General features: G+C 43.1%; 1 protein-coding gene across 7 annotated transcripts in view; it reads right to left on the bottom strand.

Moving 5' to 3' along the window:
- The window catches only part of dlg3 (discs, large homolog 3 (Drosophila)), a 95435-nt gene that overhangs the window by 27570 nt on the left and 48194 nt on the right, over positions 1-19671 (bottom strand). For 4 of the 7 annotated variants that reach the window (XM_074648533.1, XM_074648531.1, XM_074648527.1 and 1 more), the window contains 7 exons: positions 9547-9600; positions 9059-9109; positions 7707-7831; positions 7169-7338; positions 6156-6292; positions 4633-4777; positions 2185-2347 (listed from right to left, as the gene is read on the bottom strand). In XM_074648533.1, coding sequence (XP_074504634.1) covers positions 2185-2347; positions 4633-4777; positions 6156-6292; positions 7169-7338; positions 7707-7831; positions 9059-9109; positions 9547-9600 — 845 coding nt within the window. The remainder of the gene's footprint in view (positions 1-2184; positions 2348-4632; positions 4778-6155; positions 6293-7168; positions 7339-7706; positions 7832-9058; positions 9110-9546; positions 9601-19671) is intronic. The other 3 variants (XM_074648529.1, XM_074648532.1, XM_074648534.1) reach the window with 1 other exon arrangement.

Below are 19671 nucleotides of genomic sequence, written 5' to 3'. Positions count from 1 at the left end.
GAGGGGTAAGACCTGAGTGCATGGCCTGGTTTTTCCCCAGTGTGCAGATGAATCATGACAGCTGCAGGACTGTCTGCTGCTACTGGTCCGCATGGCCCGCACCGGATCGGGCTCTTTACTCCCCCATTACGTTTATGGTAACACAGCAAGGCTCGGTGTTTATATTTACATACATCGAGCAGCAGGCAGAACATTCCAATGCTGCAGAGCAGAATATTTGTGTTGGGTGGCTCCAGTCAGCCCTCCCATCCTCCTCTACTGTCCTTTTGTTTTAACACAACCTTCTTTAGTTACAGCAACACCGTGATCTGTCCTTTTCTCTCACACACATACACACTCACATACACGCAGGAAAACACACATATGCAGCAATACATGGCATATATGGCACACAAAATAAGCAACGTTCAACACAAACACGTTACATAAAAGCAATGGTTCACACACACAGAAACGCCATGAGGTGAAGCACGACGGGCACGACTGTGGATGTAATGCCATAAATAAGAGCAACAAATAAGTGAAACTAAATCAACAAACAGGAGGCCTTTTGCACATTTGGTAATGCCAAACCCATTGCCATAAATATCATGTATATTATTGTCCTCACTCAGCAGTAAGCACCAGTGAAAGTAGCTTGGCCCGAGATAGAGGCTTAGCTTCGTCGATGCCTCCTGACAGATGGAATTGAGCAGCTTGTGGGAGCATGAAGCCCTTTCGGCTGCACTCCCGTGGAGATGTGTTTGTGAAGAGCAGGTACGACTCCATTTTAAACTGCGATAAACAGGGCCTTATTTGTTTTAGATTCTTAAGATGTGAGCAGATTAGTCGGAAATTGATGGGACAAATAATGACTACGGGGCAGACCTTTGAAATTATGAAAAGTAGAGCGAAATAACAAAACAAATACATAAAAGGGGCAAGAAATAATAAGCTGATTTCTTTACAAACGTTTCAGCTCTACAGTCAGTTTGCTTTTATCGTATTTTGAGTCATGTCATACAAACATAAAACGCAGCAACATATTGAAAGTAACAGCATACAAAGCGGTAAAGACGTGAGGTGAGGAACATTTACATGCAAACATAGAGACAGAAAGCCAAAAGAAGTTGTTGCCATCTTTCTCCTCTTCTTCTGCTCGTGTAGTTTGTACACAAATGTGGCGCAACATACTACTGGGTCCCTCTCTCTCGCCCTACTCCTGTCTGACGCCAGATCCAGACGCTATGCTAACACAGAGGAGGGTTAGCTAAGCAAGGCGTGATGGTTACTAGGTTAGTACCTGCCAGAGAAGGGGAGTGGACCTTGGCACAAGGGAGCAGGGGAAGGACAGAAGCCTCTGTAGAGGGCCTGGGGCACCTTCATGTCCCCAGGTTTGTGGATGACACTGTAAATAGGCTCAGCCCTGCTGTGGGGTACAGGAATCACAGTGAACGGGACAAGTGTAGGACACAAAGAAAGCACACATACCAACAAAGATGCGACAAATGCACATACAAGTCATGTAGAGACAGCTTGTACAAGGACATTACAGGGGCCACGTAACGAACACTCATCCAGTAACACATTCGCTCCACACAACACACGCATAAACGCCTGCATGCAGTCACGCACACGCAGGGGGAATATAGCCTCCTCCCCACCCCGAGCTGTGGGTTAAGATGACTCAAGGCCTTGTGGGGCACTCCAATCAAGCCTCTATGAATGCTACTTCTGATCCAGTACTTGGATATGCAGGTCAAAGGTTAAAACAGTTATAACAAGTACAAGAAGTGACAAGAGGCCTCTCTGCAAAGTATTTGGTCAGCACACAGCCACCACACACTGTCCAGCTATAATACAGTAAAGCTCCACCAGGGCACTGATGAGCTGGAAATTGAAAACAAAGCATTGTTTTGCTGCATGAAACACTTCATAATTTGAAATAAACCACACCATGACAACAACCTTTAAAACAGCAACAAAATGGAGGCAAAGAGAAACCCATGCAAACTAAAAATAATTCATTCATTCATTTAGCGCCACAGCAATTTGTCTTCACGTACTACTACAACAGCAAAAACGCAATAAGGCCTTTATCTGATATCCACAAGCAATCTGCTGTATGATCATTCACATGTCCACTCATAGAGCCTGTATGAGTGTAATGTACGAGAGGAGAGTCATTCATGGTCTGCAACCTACCTTGTGAAGTCTTCCTCCCCCAGCATGTGGCGGGGAACTGGCGAGTACCTGGACGGGGTGACCTGGGGCGGCGGGTACACTGGCTTAGGCTCCATTGCCCCCATGTAGTTGTGGCTGACGTGGTTGTCCACCATGGTTGGGAAGGCTGGAGGGAGTGCCATGCCAGTAGGGGGAAAGAAAGAATGATTACAACAAAGGCACGACAGGAACGCTGCATAAGACGCAGACAAACTGTACATGAGGCAACAGTTTAGCCAGATTATGTGGAGCAGTGGTTCCCAACCTGGGGTCTGGGCCCCCCTCAGGGGGGCACCAAAGATCACAGGGGGTGCGCCAGGATTTGTCTGCTCTGAGGTTGTCAAAATTAGATTTGCTCATGTATAACTAAAATTATAATAACACACTTACAGGATAATTTATATAATTTATACAAGTCTGCATATAAAACTATTTTTAAATATATATTTTCTTTGCTACTTAGTAGGAAAATAGGTTGAGAACCACTGATCTGGAGGCAGAGAGAAAACAAAACAATGTGTGCACCTGAAATGTCAGTAATAGTCCCTTAGTGCACAGGAACACTGTATGCACACAACTATGGCAAGTACAGCAGGTCAAAGTTGAACCAGAAAAGTCGGTGTTTAAGCTGTACAGTGGGACAGTGTGGGTAATAATTTTAACATTTGCCTTCATTTCCTCTTCCAAATAAGCTTGCCCAGTCCGTGGGTTTGTTTAAAACGCTGTTTCTTACCCTTAATTTTTTAGCAATGTCTCCATGTTCCAAGATCTTCACAATTAACTTGGTGAGAACAATGATTATTAGCAATAGGAATGGTGGCCAAAACTACAAAAATAAGACCCGGGTTGTATGAAACCATAATTTCCCTTTAAAGAAACAAAATGACATTTAGGAGCTTATCTTTACACAAAAGGCAACCAGCACTGACTAACAGAGATGTTTCAGTAATCTAGACCTGAAAGGGTAACTTTGGTATTTTTCAACCTGGAATGAGGGAGAACGCTGCAGATGGCAGCTGCTCACGGCTGCAATATGGTGCTATTGGGGCAAGCTGGCACCGTCATTTACATCCACTAAAAGTGCTTGTTTTTTGCCATGACAGGCTCTGATTGTTATTATAAGTGTCTGACATTATGGAAAGAGTCTCGCTCAAGGAGAAGTCTCATTCTGAAATCTCACGAGGGGACGTGTTGCCGGAAGACAACAGTGGAATAGTGGAATACATCCATGGTGGAAACGCGAGTGCCAACCGGGCAGAGTTTGTTGTGTTCTAGTACAGTATGTTCTAGTATACGGATATTCAGATTTCACAATGAGACTTCTCCTTGAGCAGGACTTGGACACAATAAAAAACAGACCGGATCAAGTGAAAGGTAAGAAAAACGTTTCTCTGTAGGGTCCTTTCCATAATGTAGTCAGACACTTAAAATAACAATCTGAGCCTGTTAGTGGTGAAAACAAGTACTTTTAGTGAAGGTAACATTACATTGACGCTGCTCACCCTTGCAGCTCATTTAGCGTCTGCCGGTTAAAACATTATCCCTCAATACTGGACCAATTTCAGAAATTGTTGTCCCCATTAGTCACACAAAAACATGGGGAAATAGGGTCCAGGTTATTAAAAGTTACCCTTTAAATCTGTCAATCCTCTTATCAACAAAGAGGAAAAATTGGGGATATTTTTCTGAAGATTTGTTTCAAAATACAGATCACAAGCAAAAAAAAAAAAAAAACATTCCCCCTGAATTTACATCCTCGATGGAGGCAGCTCAGCACGGTAAAACAAGCGTTTCAAATCCAGATCATCTGACCACGGGTTATACTGTCAGAGCGGGGTTAAGTCTGCATTAAGGGTTCGCTTAAACCCTTCAAACCCTAACTGAAAACATTCAGAAAAAAGCCCTCAATAGCCCCCTCTAATACTAAATCACTGTTGTGTGGAAATTTGAGAAGCTGTAGCTTCAAGATCGTGGGCTCTCATGAGCAGGTGGGATGTGAGAAACCGTCCACACTCAGTGGGAGGCAGAGAACTGCGCTTGTTGTTGCTGTGGGTAGGATTGTGTGTGTGTGTGTGTGTGTGTGTGTGTGTGTGTGCGTGTGTGTGTGTGTGCGCGCAAGCATTCACTACATTCACTATGTGGGTGTCTGGGCATAGCAGTTTTGGGGAGAGAACAGTGATCCAACACTAACATTCAACATCTCTGATAAAGATAAAAAGATGATTCCCAGTGCAAAACGCTCTAACATAGACCTTCACTCACAAATCACCTTACGGCAAACATTTTATATAAATAAACTTGTTCCAGTTTTGGAGCTGGCTGCTTATGGATTAGTGAATATAAAATGTAGTTTGTGGCTTGGAGAGTGTGTGAACAGTGTTTGCACCATGACCAGGATGTCTGGAACAACAAGCAGAGGTAGATACGTACTGCTGGAGTAGTCTGGAGGGGCGTACATGTCGTTGAGGTGCACAGGTCCCGGCTTGGCCACCTTGAGGTAAACCATATCAGAAGTGTTCTTCAGCGCAGCCACCGCCTCCTCATGACGCACGTCTTGTAGCACGATGTTGTTCACCTGAATATGATGAGAAAAGAGAGGAGAGAAAAAAAACAATCCTTGTATCAACAGTCGAACACCTCGTGTCTTTGCTGCGCTGTGACAACATCACGCATCATCACACCAGCCATCACACCAGCCAACACAATAATGAATCATAGCTCGGAGGTATTATGAGATTTCAGTACATTTCAGCAGCAGAGTGAAAGGTTGGTGTGCCGCGCAGCGTTAACAGAGGTCAAAAGCAGTAGGTAGAGGTTCTGAAGACGCTCTGAATCTTTGCAGTTTCTCTTTTAAGATCCAATTCCCTGGAAATATACTGTCAGTCAAAAGTTTCTGAACACGGTTATGAAATCTCAAGGAACGTGCTCTTTGTAAATAACCCCCAGCACAGTATGTGTGAACTGAGAACTGGTTGAGATTGCCTAGATCTTGATCACTCTAATTAGACACCTGGAGCACAGTAGAGTTAATAATATACTGTAAATTTGCAAAAGATAGTCAACCTGTTTTCAACATGCAGAAGGACTCTGTGGTCTTTTCAGTATCTAGACGCCTTTTTGATAATGTAAGACACCACAAATATCTCTGTAAGGCAGCTTTTCATTTCTCAGAGGAGCAACAGCTTGCCTTTTCTCTTGAAATTTGATTGCCAAAATGATGAGTTTGTATTTTATCAGCTGTCAAGTTCCTGATAGGATTTTTAATTACACTATTATTAATTATTTATTTGTATTTACTCATAACAGTTTGCAAAATGAATCTTATGCAGCTGCAGAAATTAGATTTAAAAAAAGGTGAGTAAATAATAAGAGTGGGTGCAAATACTTTTTACATTTTTCATATTCTAATCCATGCTTTATTAAAAGCTGTTGCACTGGAAAGGTCAAGCCTATAAACAGCATGTTAAAAACATGTAGCACGCTGGCTACCGCTACTGAATTCAAGATTTAAGGTTGCCTAATCAGATGTAAGTCATTTCCAATAAAATAAAACGTTACAAACATGTCTCAAATATTTAACAACATTTCCTAAAATTATTGTATTTGTATTTTAACAGTGTAAAATGATCAGTTAAGCAACATGTCTGTAAATGCATATTGTATTAATGAGAGCTCAGTGATGGGCTGCCTCCTCTACGCCCAAATGTTAGATGTGATCGATTATGCACAAAGTCATAAATGCTGATGTGTGTTGTCTGTCCAGATGAGGCAAGATAATGTGGTGTACTTATATGTCCCATAACCGTTCAGTCAGCCATGTCCAGCTGAAGCAATAAGTATTTGTAATCAGTACAACAACACTTTTTTTAACTCGCCAGTGAACTACATGAGCATCTAAGATGAGTTCATTTTGATTTGAACACTCAGTATGTGAGTCAGAGGGGGGCTCTTACAGCTAGCAGGCGATCTCCGGTCTGCAGCCGTCCGTCCTTTTGGGCAGCTCCTCCTTCTATGATCTTGGTAATATAGATGCTGTTGTCTCCTGGGATATGTTGGTTACCGATCCCTCCGGCGATGCTGAATCCAAGCCCTGGTTGAGTAATACACACAGACAGACAGTCAATACGTGTACATAGAATCATGTCTGATTTTAAACATTTTTAGATCTATTCCATGTCTGGGGCTGCCTCCTCTACGCTGAATACTTCACTTCTGAGTTGCCTTAAAAGTGTAGTCTTTGTCTCGCTTTTGTTTCCAAATTGAACGCCTATTTATCCCCAAAAAGTAAGTAAACCCCACACCTATAATCAATCTAAAGGCCCCGACAACACCAAGCCGATGGTCGGCCGTCGGACTGTTTGGGGCCGTCGATGAGCGCCTGTCTGCTAAGTTTTTGCGATGTATCCTGCACCGTCGGCTCTAGTCTGCCCGTGTCGGAGGCTTTTCGGCTGATTCAGCATGTTGAATCGGCAGAGGAGCCCGTCGGTGAGAGAAATCACTCTGATTGGCTGTTTGGCTTAAATGAATTAGTGCAAGAGAATGAGAAACGGAACTGAGGAAAGCAAGCCAACGAGTAAAGTCAAGAGGAAAAACACAGAAGGCTCTGATAATTTTTCATCTTCATCTCATCGGATCGTTCCAATATACAGATATTTTCACAACGACAACTGGAATGAAGCTAAGTGGTGAGTGAGAGTGGTGTGAATATAGTCGGCAAACACTGCTTTGTTTCATGTACGTATTATAACAACGGCTTGTATATCTGCTGTCCTCGGTCTTCTGGTTTCCCTTTTTTGAATGACGAATACAGACCCAACAGTCGGCCTTCATCGCCGCTAGCTCTTTGTTATCGACTTGGTGTATCTCGGCCTTAAAAACTGTGTAGTTCATCTTCAAGAAGCTTGCGTGACAATGGACATATATATTTCTCTCTTAGTGTGTGATAGAAGTAGGATGTCTCCCTGACCTTTGGGCCCTTTCAGCAGGTTGACCTCCAGAATCGTCTCGGGTGGCGCCTGCCTCCGTCGGACCAGCAGCCGCACCACCGGCCCCGCCTCCTTCAGGGCTTCCACCGCCCGACTGTGAACCACCTCGGACACGTCCACCTCGTTCACACGTAGCACGCAGTCATTCACCCTGTGGAGGGAAACGCCACCTTGTCACTTAACAGATAACAGCACTGCACAAAGGCAGGGAGAGACCCTAGCATAGCCAAATGTAATCAGAAAGCACTTCATATCATAGCTTTCGCATGTTTCAGGCTTTTGGTTTCCCAGTGAATCATAACTTTGAGGAAACACACAGAGCCTGGGGGCAGAGGACGGTAGAAACTCTGCCTCCCACGCAGCGCTGCCTGGCGGGACACAGTGGTGAGCTTTGAAGAAGAGAGTAGGGAAGTTAGAGGAGAGAGAGGACAGAGGAGCTTGAAAAGAGTAGAAGGAAAGAGCAAGCTGAGGAGGAGGGAGGGAGGGAGGAAAGGGGACATGACGAGGAGGGAAACTCACCCCAGTCTTCCATCCATAGCAGCTGCTCCTCCAGGGATGATCTTGGTGATGAAGATCCCCGGATCATCGGGAATGTGGGGATTGTCAATTCCTCCAGCGATGCTAAAGCCCAGGCCAGAGTTTCCCTGCACACAGGTTATGATTGGCATTTTCAGTGTGGTACCATAAACAACACACACACACACACTTAGATGTAAGTGATGGACCCAGTGCGGGCTCAGGGTCAGTGTAATGTGGCTCTTAAGTGTATTGGTATTTCTGAGGAAACACGTGATCGACGCAAACTGCTCCAGGCATTTCTGATGTCCATTTTTGTGGACACGTGTGTGTGTCCTTGCATGTGACAAATGATAATGCCATGTATTTCATTAGAAGAGGGCACTTCATTCAAAATGTCACGCTTGTTCCATCAACCCACAGAGAGGCATCAGTGTTAGAAATGTTCACAGAAAAGTGGATTTATGATCCAAAGTAAAGATGAGCAGAGAAGCGTCATTTCTATTGCATGATACAGAGCTTCTCACTCTCTGCAGGAGACAGACACCACCACCCTCCGTCTCTCCTGTCCCTGAGATGACAGAGGGCCCATTCGGATCCAGCGGGTCCGGGCGCACTGCTGCATCTGACAGCCGTGACCACGGAGACAGGCAGCAAACAAGACAGCTGAGAAAAGACTTCACTTTATTATTTTCTATAATTAATGAGCAACGGTCGCAACAAATTAGGACGGAGGGAGGCTGAGGCCTCCCAGTGAGCTGCTCCGGAGCCGAGAGGAGTACACTGGGCCTCACCACCGAATGTAACACACCCACAGACCTTTTAAAGTGTGACTTCGCATCGCTTATTTAAGCTTTCTGCATGCAGAAACGCCACTTAAGAGCGGAAGGGGGCAGAGAGACGGCGTGCATCTATTGCGGGATCGGTGCATCTATATGTGGGTGGAATAATGAGAGTAGAAACGTATAGCTCTGCCACTACAAGCTGAACCGCCGCTGACAAGTGCAGCAGTGCCTGCTGAACAATTGAACAGGAGAGCACTTTACATTTCTGGCGTCTGCTGATGACATGTGCATCAGGATTATGTAAAAAGGCATAGCGATGCCTCGCTGGCTTTAGTCTGTGCTCACATTCGCATGAGACTTTCTCACTGTGGTGATGTAACAGCTATAACTTCACAGTATCTCATAGTAGTCTCATAAATGTACAATAATTAAGATCTTTCTTTGGTTTTCATGTTCTTTAATGAGTGAAGACTGAGCTGCTTACTACCACCTAGTGGGGAGAAATCCATCCGTCATGCAGAAAATACATGGAAAGGGAATGTGTAAAGTGTGGAAAGAAATGTAACTCACCCTCTCTAAAATGATCTCTTCATATTTGTACATCCCATCACTGCCATTTACCTGTCAAAATAAAAAAAAAGCATAACGGTTAGTTACATCACTGAGCCTGAATTATGGCATTTTCTAAAAATATAGCAAGAAAAAAAGGGAAACATGCACATGTTTCAGCTAAATCCTTTACCATATAATATAATACATTCACCAGATTGTTCTACTAACTGATAATATCACCACAAATTTCTAAATTGTGCCTTTCTTTCTTAAAAATGCATATTCACTGTGACACTAAACATGCAACTGCAGAATGCACATTCACCACAAACAGGCAGGGTCAATAGGATAATGGATGTGGGTCCACATGGCAAACAGCATGTTGCAACTGGGAGGAGGCCTTTTCATCCACACACACACACACACACACGCTCATGCGCCGACACAGAGGGAGTGTGAATGAGAGAGATGTATACTGTACGGAGAGAGAGAGAACAGATACTTACATAAGGGCCTGCATCTAGTGAGTCTGCGTTGACGATGATGGGGGGAGGGTTGGCCTGCGAATATGAAGAGATACACATTATCTCGGTGTGTGAGGCTGGCAGCACACAGACATGATGCGGTACACACACTATCACTTGGGAGCAAAGTGAACGGATGCCATGGGAACAGTCGGTGAATCTCCTTGGGGATGAGACTGTGTGTGTGTGTGTGTGTGTGTGTGTGTGTGTGTGGAAAGGTGTGAGGACTGAGAATGAGGACTGGGGTAGAGAGACCGCTGCTTATTAACCGCCACAGCCGGACGTCCTGCCGTCACCTCATAAAAGAAAACCGGCTTGTGGTTCCAGCCGTTGGGACAATACGTTTTTCCCACACATCCTTTCCACCTCACACAGAAATAACACCATGTAGTATCACATACAAAATGCATGATTTCATGGCTCGGTAAGCATTCAGCTAACATGACAGGCTACATGTAATACTGTAAGAATACTAGAGGGACCAAAGAAATGTCTAAATTATTTTATTCTATAATTTAGGTCAGGTTTATTATATACTATATGCGTAATGCTGTAGACCTGCAACGATTAATTGATTAGTTGTCAATTGTTAAATTAATCGGCAACTATTTTGAGAATTTATCGGTTCGAGTAATTTTTTATGAAAAAAAGAGTCTAAATTATTTGATTGCAGCTTCTTAAATGTGAATATTTTCTGGTTTCTTTACTCCTCTATGAGAGTAAACTGAATATCTTTGAGTTGTGGACAAAACAAGACATTTGAGGACGTCATCTTGGGCTTTGGGAAACACTGATCGACATTTTGTACCATTTTCTTACATTTTATATAGACCAAACAACTAATCGATTAATTTAGAAAATAATAAACCGATTAATCAACAATGAAAATAATTGTTGGTTGCAGCCCTATGATGCTGAAATGATTAGTTAATTAATCAATTAGGCAACTGCGAGATCATTTTGATAATCCATTAATTGTTTTAGCCATTAATCAAGCAAGAATACCAAACATTTACTGGTTCCTGTGTCTCAAATATAAGGATCTTCGCTGATTAATATAACTGTGAACTGAATACTGTTTATTACACAGCTTTGTTTAATACTCGATTCTGATTGGTCAATCACGGCATTCTACTGTCTGTTATTTCTTTATAGAAGACCGTTGCTATGTATAACAGACCGTTGCTTTGGGCGCAGTTCTGATGTCGGACTCTGGAGGACCGTCTTGTGTGAAATTATTGATTTCTTAAGTAAGTAGCCGTGTAATAAGAGGGATAATGTGCAGCTAGCGGGTCAATGTTGTTAAATAAACCCCTTCAGGGTGATGCGGCATCGGAGGGATGGTACAATGCCCTGTTGGAGTTTTCGTTTCACAACAATGACCCACTAGCTGTACATTATCCCTTACTTGAAACGCTGGTTGAACAAAAAAATTGTCACCTTGGGCTCCGTGGAATTTTTCCTTGGCATTTTTCACTATTTTCTGAGATTTTATAGGCCAACTGATTATTAAATTAACAAAAATGAAAAATGATCATTAGTCGCAGGCCTAGACATGTGTTAAATATCTGTTTAATGTGGAATTAATGTGTTACTCTAACAAAAACCCAAGGACTGTGACTCTGTGTTTGCCAGTTAGTTTCCTGTTTTAATTTATAAGTCCTTTCGTCTTGTGTCTTGTCTTGTTTTACTTACTGCTGCTCCCTGCACCATAACACAAATAAGGTTGAAACAATTAGCCAATTAATCGTTGAGTCAATCGACAGGAAATTCATTGTCAACAATTTTGATCATGGATTTATCATCGAAGTAATTTCTCAATGAAAAGGGCAAAAAATTGCGTTTTTCGGCTTCTCAAAATGTGAGCATTTGCTGCTTTTCTTGGTTTTATATCCTTGTAAATAGAATATCTATGGATTTTAAACTGTTGGTCGGACAAAACATGACATCTGAAGACATCATATTGGGTTCTGGGAAATTGTGTAGCATTGTCACAGACTAATTGATATGATTGTTTAAAGTTTGTTAAGATTTCTGAATTTCTCGGCTATTATATTTCTATCTTTCTTCTGCCATTTAATAGGTTTTCAACTAAAATATAATTTATATGGATTTCTGCTCAGAGTGTTCTTGATCCTAAATGCTATTTTTGATGCTTCCCTCTGTTTCATGAACACTTTCTTTATGGAAAACACAGATTGCTCTTCATGTTTTTTCTTTGGGCACATGATAAGGGTCAAATGTAAAATGACCTATTGGCAAAATATTGATGCAGAGCGACAGTATCAGCCTTTAAAACAGAGTTGAACCCAACTACAAGTGCTACATATTAAGTTTCACAGTTCAATTAACTTTGCAGCTCAGCTCTATTGTGCCACCTGGTGTTTCTTTATCCATCTGAGGCCTGCAGAGCAACCCGAGCTGCCAGAATGGAAACAGAGGAGTGAAGGAGGAGACGCTGGCTGGTTTAGGAGCAGCTTGATGGCCATCTTCTAGTTCAGCACACTGGCTGTCTACTTTTTATTGATTTGATTGAGCTGTGTGGGTGAGGGGATGCTGACGGCGCTGCTCGGGGACCTTACACTTCCTGAGGTCCGACACTGAGGAGAAAATCACTAGCTGCCTATCTTACCCCTCCCATCCCCCTCCTCACCCATCTCACCCTCTCTGCCCGGTCTGTCTATATGCAGATAGTTCCTGTGTCTAACCAGCTGACCGTGATCTTCCTCCTGATTCATTACATACAACTTATGAATACTTACTAACTGCGCACACATTTGCTTGTATATTGTGGAACTGCCTGCAGTGATGTCTCTGAAAGATGACAGTCTGTAGCACTAATACAGTATTAGGTGTACACAGATGTAGCTGGACAAACATCTAGATAATATTGTGCTATAAGATCGCAAATTAATCACACATTTTTTAGCTGTTCAAAATGTACCTTAAAGGGAGATTTGTCAAGTATTTAATACTCTTAACAACACGGGAGTGGACAAATATGCTGCTTTATGCAAATGTATGTGTTTATTCATTATTGGAAATCAATTAACAACACAAAACAATGACAAATGTTGTCCAGAAACCCTCACAGGTACTGCATTTAGCATAAAAGAATATGCTCAAATCATAACATGGCAAACTGCAGCCCAACAGGCAACAACAGCTGTCAGTGTGTCAGTGTGCTGACTTGACTATGACTTGCCCCAAACTGCATGTGATTATCATAAAGTGGGCATGTCTGTAAAGGGGAGACTCGTGGGTACCCATAGAACCCATTTTCATTCACATATCTTGAGGTCAGAGGTTTTCAATATCCCCCTGTGCCATTATAGATGTAAAACTCTCCACTGAATTTCCAGAAAATGTACTACTATATATCATAATATACGTATATAACTAGATATACTGTACAACGAGCACTATAGACACAATCCTCTTTCATCGTGGAATTTATAATTATAATTTTACATTGTGATACTGAAATATATTACAAATCAACTCAGAAGGTGTTTTTTGGTTAAAATAAAAAGATTGGAACGTCTGTCTTTGGCAAATTAAACACCTATAGTCAAACTATTTCATCACATTGATCATATAAAAATCCAAAATGCAGCCCTGCTTTCCCACAATGGTATAATAAATCCTGAGATATTAAAAGTATAGCTTCCATGGTATAAACAGTCGATAAACTTATATCAGCTCATGTATATCTTCATATGACTCAACCCTATCATATTGCCAACCTCTAACCTTTAAACCTTTAAATGTGTACACGATTAAAAACATCTCAGATTATACTACTTGAGCAATATTTAAAAGGCACTGAAGGGTTTTCAATCAAGTTGCTTGAGGCTGCAAACACAAGACAGAGGCTTGAAACACGCTCTTAAATCCTAAAAAGATTTGATCCTCTGATCAAAATCCTTCATCACCTCACAAGCTGTGTGCAGGTGTCATTTCATTTCTCCAATTCTTCACACTTCTCATTGAGTGAGTTCCCCGGTAATGAAGGTTGCTCTCCAGATAAACAGGAGCTGTAGATTTGACCCGCTCCACTCGGCGGTGATGTGCTATGACTCTGGACAGCTGTGGCTGCAACTCTCCCTCCTCCTCCCTCCCTCCATCCCTCCCTCCTTCCCTCCCAGTCAGCACAATCAGGCCTCCGTTGTAATCTGCATATGGACTAACAGATGCTCGCGTCTGTGCTTGTGTTTGCACATTTCTCATGAATGCTTTGCGCTTTTCCCCCCCCTTCATCTTAGACTCCGACTCATAATGCATGCCCTAGATTCAGCGGAGGGTTTAATAGTAAAAAAACATCTGTATTATTGGTGCACAGTCCACAGCAGCCATGTTAGTGACAGTCTATTGTGAATGAAAGCGAAGCACACACAGCAAGGAGTGATGAAACACAGCCTGAGGGCAACACAGGGGAATACATTGGCTACTATTGTCCCTTGGTGACTGACGGACTGAATCCACTACTGAGGCCACATGTGACAACACACACCTGTTACCATATAATGCCTGCAGTGCTTATCATGGGTATCATAGTGGACCCAATGGGATCACTGAACCTACGAGTCCGTCTGAAAGACAATAAACCCATCAGTCGTAGAAAACAGCCGTATTATCCTGGCCTGGGATTGCTGCGTAATCCCTCTGTCTGAATCTCACATAACAAGCAAACAAAAAGGAATAATGCAAGATAATCTCAACACGAGTAATCTCAACATGAGTTTGTTTAACATTTAGCAATTTACTCAGGTAACTCGGATTAGGCTGGATTACCCCTCCCTCCTGTTTATACCTCTACGTAACCTGCTGCCCAGAGGAGGAAGACACAAAAGAAGGAAGACCACGAGACCACTTACATTTCTGACATGTACTGGAGGCAGGGTCTATCTCCGCTATAACGGGCACTCAGAAGACGGGCAGGGGACAAAACACTAACTTTGGATTTTTGTGTTTTTGGTAGTTCGGTTGAAGATCACAGAGGTGAAGACAAAAGCAGCCTCTTACAGATTGATGTCAACCCAGGAGGGAATGGAAATGCCTGTCAGCGTGCTGCAGGTGAATGTGGGTCAGATAACTTGAAGAGATTCAATAGGTGAAGGCAGCAAACGGTTGTAGATGTGGTACAGCGCCAGAGCTGTAGACTCGAGTCAGACTTAAGTTTCAAAAACGAGGACTTGAATTGGTAAAATCAAGAAACAACCAAAGATAAATAAGACAACGGCAGGCCGTACACAGTACATGGCAACACAGTGTTAAATTCTAATCATTCTGCCTCTGCTTTGAAAGAACAAGGGCTCTGCTGAGTAATTACACCATTATCAGCTTTGTTAGGAAAGTGTTCAAATACCACAATGATCAGAAATCAGAGACCTTAAAGACTTGGTATTACCCTATGAAGATGTGTCACTTGACTTGGACCAGCCAAAAAAAAGTATTTTTTAAGATGTTTTTTTAAACTACAGCTACAGCTTCCAACCATCACAAGCTGACGTTACCAAGCAACCACAGCAAGCTAACTGTCAGTAACTGATACGCCCTATGGAATCTGTGTTATAGCTATTTTAAATTCTTCTCTTGGCGTAACAAAGTACAGAAGTTACATGACAAATAACTCAACGTTGACTTCTGGTTTCACACGGGGTACGACCACCGGCCTCCTGGGTGGAAGTCAGGTGTTTTTTGACCCACCCATCCACTCTTTATACTTCCTGGTTCACAATTACGTGGATTACATACAAATTGATTTAGTGGGATATATACAAATTACAGTGCATTACTTTTCGTAGATGTAGCTACGAACGTTGCGTGAGAACAGCCCGCTGGTGGACGCACCAGGTCAAAGAAAGCAATGCCACGGACGGGCCTCATTCATCAATTTTTTAATGTGCTTGCTATTGCTAATACTTGTAGCTTTTATCAGGTGTGCCTAAAGCAGAACGAGGAGGAGTAAGGTGACTTTTCAACTTGCTGGGTGGGTTTTTATTTTAATAATGTGGTCATGATGTACGGATGGTATTTACACCTGGCTGAGATCTGATCCCACAATGCGTTCTGCAAGTATTTACATCTTGCTTTAACAAGTGTTTGTCCTTATCCAGATTCAGATTGCATGTGTAAATGGGGTCGTCTTGAGAGTTGCCCTAAAATATTTAAAAGCAGCTTTGTTGTGTGGGACTCACAATATTCAAATCTGGGTATGATTACCATAAAATGTCCATATTTCCTTTAAAATTGAATCGTTAAAGGCTGTTTTCACAGACAGCTGCTGTTCTTTACTTCTGCCCACCTGCAATGCAGCGTTCAGGGTTACAGTAGCTTTGGCACTATGTGGACACCCGTACACGTAGGCTGAGACATGGAGGCAAGTGAGCATACTGGACACATAGACCTCATGAACACGCAATGACAATGAGTCCAGACTGCTTCCACAGCGTGAGATCATTACATCGAGTCCCGACCGACCACCAGGAGTGAGGAAAATTCACTCACTATAAAGTGCTTTCTTTCTTTCTTCCTCTCACTCCTTCGTCTCATCCACCCATCTGTTCATAATAGCTTCTTATTCATCAATCTATCATCTTGCTCTTCTGTCAGTTGAGACTGTGCGTGTCTGTCTCTTGTCTCTCAGCATCACGGTGGATGTGTATCATGTCCCGGTGGCACTGCACCACACAACACTCAGTTGGCTGCAGACCCCTTCGGGACAGTAAAGCCACAGAGACTCCCACTGAACCTTGGCAAGTATAGGGCACAGGCTTCGTCCAAATTGTTAAATAATCAATGTGTCCCCATGGTAACCGGTGCTTGCACGGTATTGGCCGGCAAGCCCGCTTAGCCGCCTCCCCCCCTTGCTTCACCTCTCAGGGCTCTCACTGCAGTTTATGCGGCTCTGTGCTCACACATGCCTGGCCATGGGCTGGATGTGCCTGACTGCCTTCAGTACACACACACACACACATTCCCACACACACACGCTGCAGCTTAAATCCATACGTCATGAGTTCAAAAATGACGTTGTGGCTGAAATGGAGTCAGGAAGAGAGATTTGAATGAATATCAAACATCTCTATTATGTATTTGACACGCGAATGCATCGGCACAGATGTTTGCTTCTGACCATACTGTATTTAATAGCTCATAGTTTGTCATGCAGATATACTGTGCATCATCTAGGTTAAAGGAAAAGCTTCGACATTTCGGGAAATCCACTTATTTGCTTTCTTGCTGAGAGTTAGATGATAAGATTAATATCACTTTCAAGTCTGTGCTGTAAATATAAAACTACCAGGAGGCTTACTTAGCTTAGCATAGTAACTGGAAGCAGGGGGAAAAAGCTAGCGTGGCTCTGTCTAGACATAGCAAAATCCACCTACCAGTAACGGTAACGGTAACTTCATATTTACCGTACAGACATGTGAGTGTTATCAATGATCTCCTCTAAAGCTCAGTAAGAAGGAGAATAAGCGTATTTTACAAAATGACTCCCACAATGCAACATATACGTATGTTTAAATATGGTTGCACATGGCCTGTCTTTAATGTATGTTTACCAGTGATGCAATGCAGTAAACAAATGGCAAAATAAAACAAAATGTGCAGCAGTTACAGCTCAAAACCAAATAAATGCTGACCTGAAGAACACATCATAATTTAAATTCTAATTTTAAATGCATGATGTGTACACACGCTGCTTGGTAAACTTTCTTTTAAACCTTTCCCTTCATTGCAGGTAGAACGGAGGGGAAGAACAAGAGGGTTCAGCATGCTGACAGGGCAATAACCTCTTCTTCCTTAGCAAACACATCCACATCAGTTCCTCTCTGGCCAGGCACACCGACATGGCAGCTCAGTCTCCAGCGGTGACATCGCAGTGAAATATGACAGTCAGCCCCGCTCAGATGATGCAGCCAGTCAGTCAAATGATACAGCCAATGCTGAAGGAAGCTCTTCCAGTCAGAGCTAATAGCAGAGATACACGTAAGGGAACAAGGCGTGCTTATGTTATCTAAAAAATGTAATGTTCTTTGGTTTTCTGATGCCTCTAGTGGTACTGCGTTTATGTTTTCCTGCAGAATAGGGGATGAGAGACGCAGTCAGTGGTGCTGCTCTGATCCCCCCGGCTCTCATTGGCCTCTCGTAGGCCACGCTGCAGTCCAATCAATACCGACTCAATTACCATGCACCCAACATCTCATTCACGCTGTGGCCCCCGTGCCGGAGGGAAGAGGGAAGGAGAGAGGCAAGGTGAGAGGAGAAGTGACAGATAGATGGAGCTCAGGAGGATGAACACATGAGGGCGAGAGATGTCTTACTCGCGGACGCCGTCGAAACCGCATTCTATGTCGGGGGACAAAGGCGGAATAACGAGATATAATAAAGAAAATCCCACAGCGGTAAAGGTCAGCAGCTCCTTCTCTCCCGCTACAACGCCAGCTAAAAATTCAGGCATTCATTTCAATAAGGCAGCCACAAGGAAATTAATTAGTTCACCCATAAAATGGCCCCATTAAAACTCAAAGTTTTCTGATTTGATGGCTATGATTGAGCATTGTGACTGTGTTGCCCCCTCTCTCCCGAACCCTCCCAACGCACGCCGCAGACGCACATTCATGAAACCATAATTAATAGCCCGTCACACAGCTGTCAGCAGCAGCGCTCCCTCCTCATCTTTATGTAATATTACAAAAGCATGCTCTGGCTTACCTCTCTGTCATGCTGAGCAGCTCCAAATGAGAGCTGGCTAGTTTGACCTTCACAAGTGCAGCCACAGAGGGAAAAGTACTTAGTGTAATGAATATTCATAACAGTGTTGCTGGAGAAGGTCTTCTACAAGTCTGCTGACAATTGATCAGGTTTAAACATGGTAGTGTCTCTTTGTGTGTGTGTGTGTGCTTTAACTTTGATATACATTGTAGACTGTACATAAGAAGTGAACGCAGTCACCGTGACGTCACCCATTGGTTTGCAGACTACCGTTTGGAAGCGTCTAGTTCTGCATTTTGGCCGTCGCAATGTTGTTTTTTTTGCAACCAGAAGTGACACAAGAGGATGGAACTAAGTACAACCGAACTCTGAATAAGACATTTTCTAAGACGAAAACAGAGACAACTCGCAGACTGGACAACGCTGTGGTAGCGACCTGTCAATCACAAGGTAGCCACGCCCTAAAGCATACCCTGCTTTATGGTACATTTGACTCTAAATGGGACCATAATTTACTAAATGAACATCATGCTGTATTGAAGAAGACTTGAAACTAGCGATCGAGACCATAAACTCATGTTTACAATGTTTACTGAGGTAATAAATCAAGTGAGAAGTAGCGTCATTTTCTCATAGACTTCTATACAATCAGACTTCTTTTTGCAACCAGAGGAGTCGCCCCCTGCTGGCTGTTAGAAAGAATGCAGGCACTTCCACATTGGCTTCACTTTTCAGACCCAGAGGTAGCCCACTGATGTACATACAGTGATGTCTCAGCGTCTCTGATTGAGTCATCCCTGCCTTTCAAATGCTGCTGCTAATGAGTGGGCGACAGACAATGATTCCCTTAACATCAATCATTATTGTTTTTTTATCCAGATACATTGTAATGTCAATTGCTTTACTGCTAATTTAAATCAGCGGCTGGTCTCAAATCACCCAGCCGACACCAGGAGGCTCAATCACAGAGTAGCAGCCAGTTACCAATTGTGGTGTGTGGCGAGGCACTGTAATGAAGGGAGCCTGTCATGTGTGAGTGTCATCAGTATGCCTCACATAATCCCGCCCCCACTGCTTCCTCTACATCAGAGGTCACTGCAGCATGTTACCTCACAGCTCTTGACTAGTTGCTACCCCTTGTTGCTAAGCTGAGAGAGCTGCTAAGCTCGTTCCTCTCTGGTGTTTTTTGGATCCTGCGCTGAGTACCGGTGACAGAGCACAACCACACTACAACTGTGAGTGCTGCCATTTTGAAGCTTTCACCACCGTCACGTTGCCTCCTCAGTCAACAAGGGTGTATTATTCAGCAGCTGTGGCGTCATTATGGAGAAAGTGGATTCTTTAGATTGATTTATTTTAATTAATCTTCATTTGTACTGGTTT

This window comes from Sebastes fasciatus, chromosome 10, assembly GCF_043250625.1.
Source record: "Sebastes fasciatus isolate fSebFas1 chromosome 10, fSebFas1.pri, whole genome shotgun sequence".
NCBI lineage: Eukaryota > Metazoa > Chordata > Actinopteri > Perciformes > Sebastidae > Sebastes > Sebastes fasciatus.
Note: the sequence above shows the minus strand (reverse complement) of the source record. Positions and strands in the feature narration are given on the sequence as shown.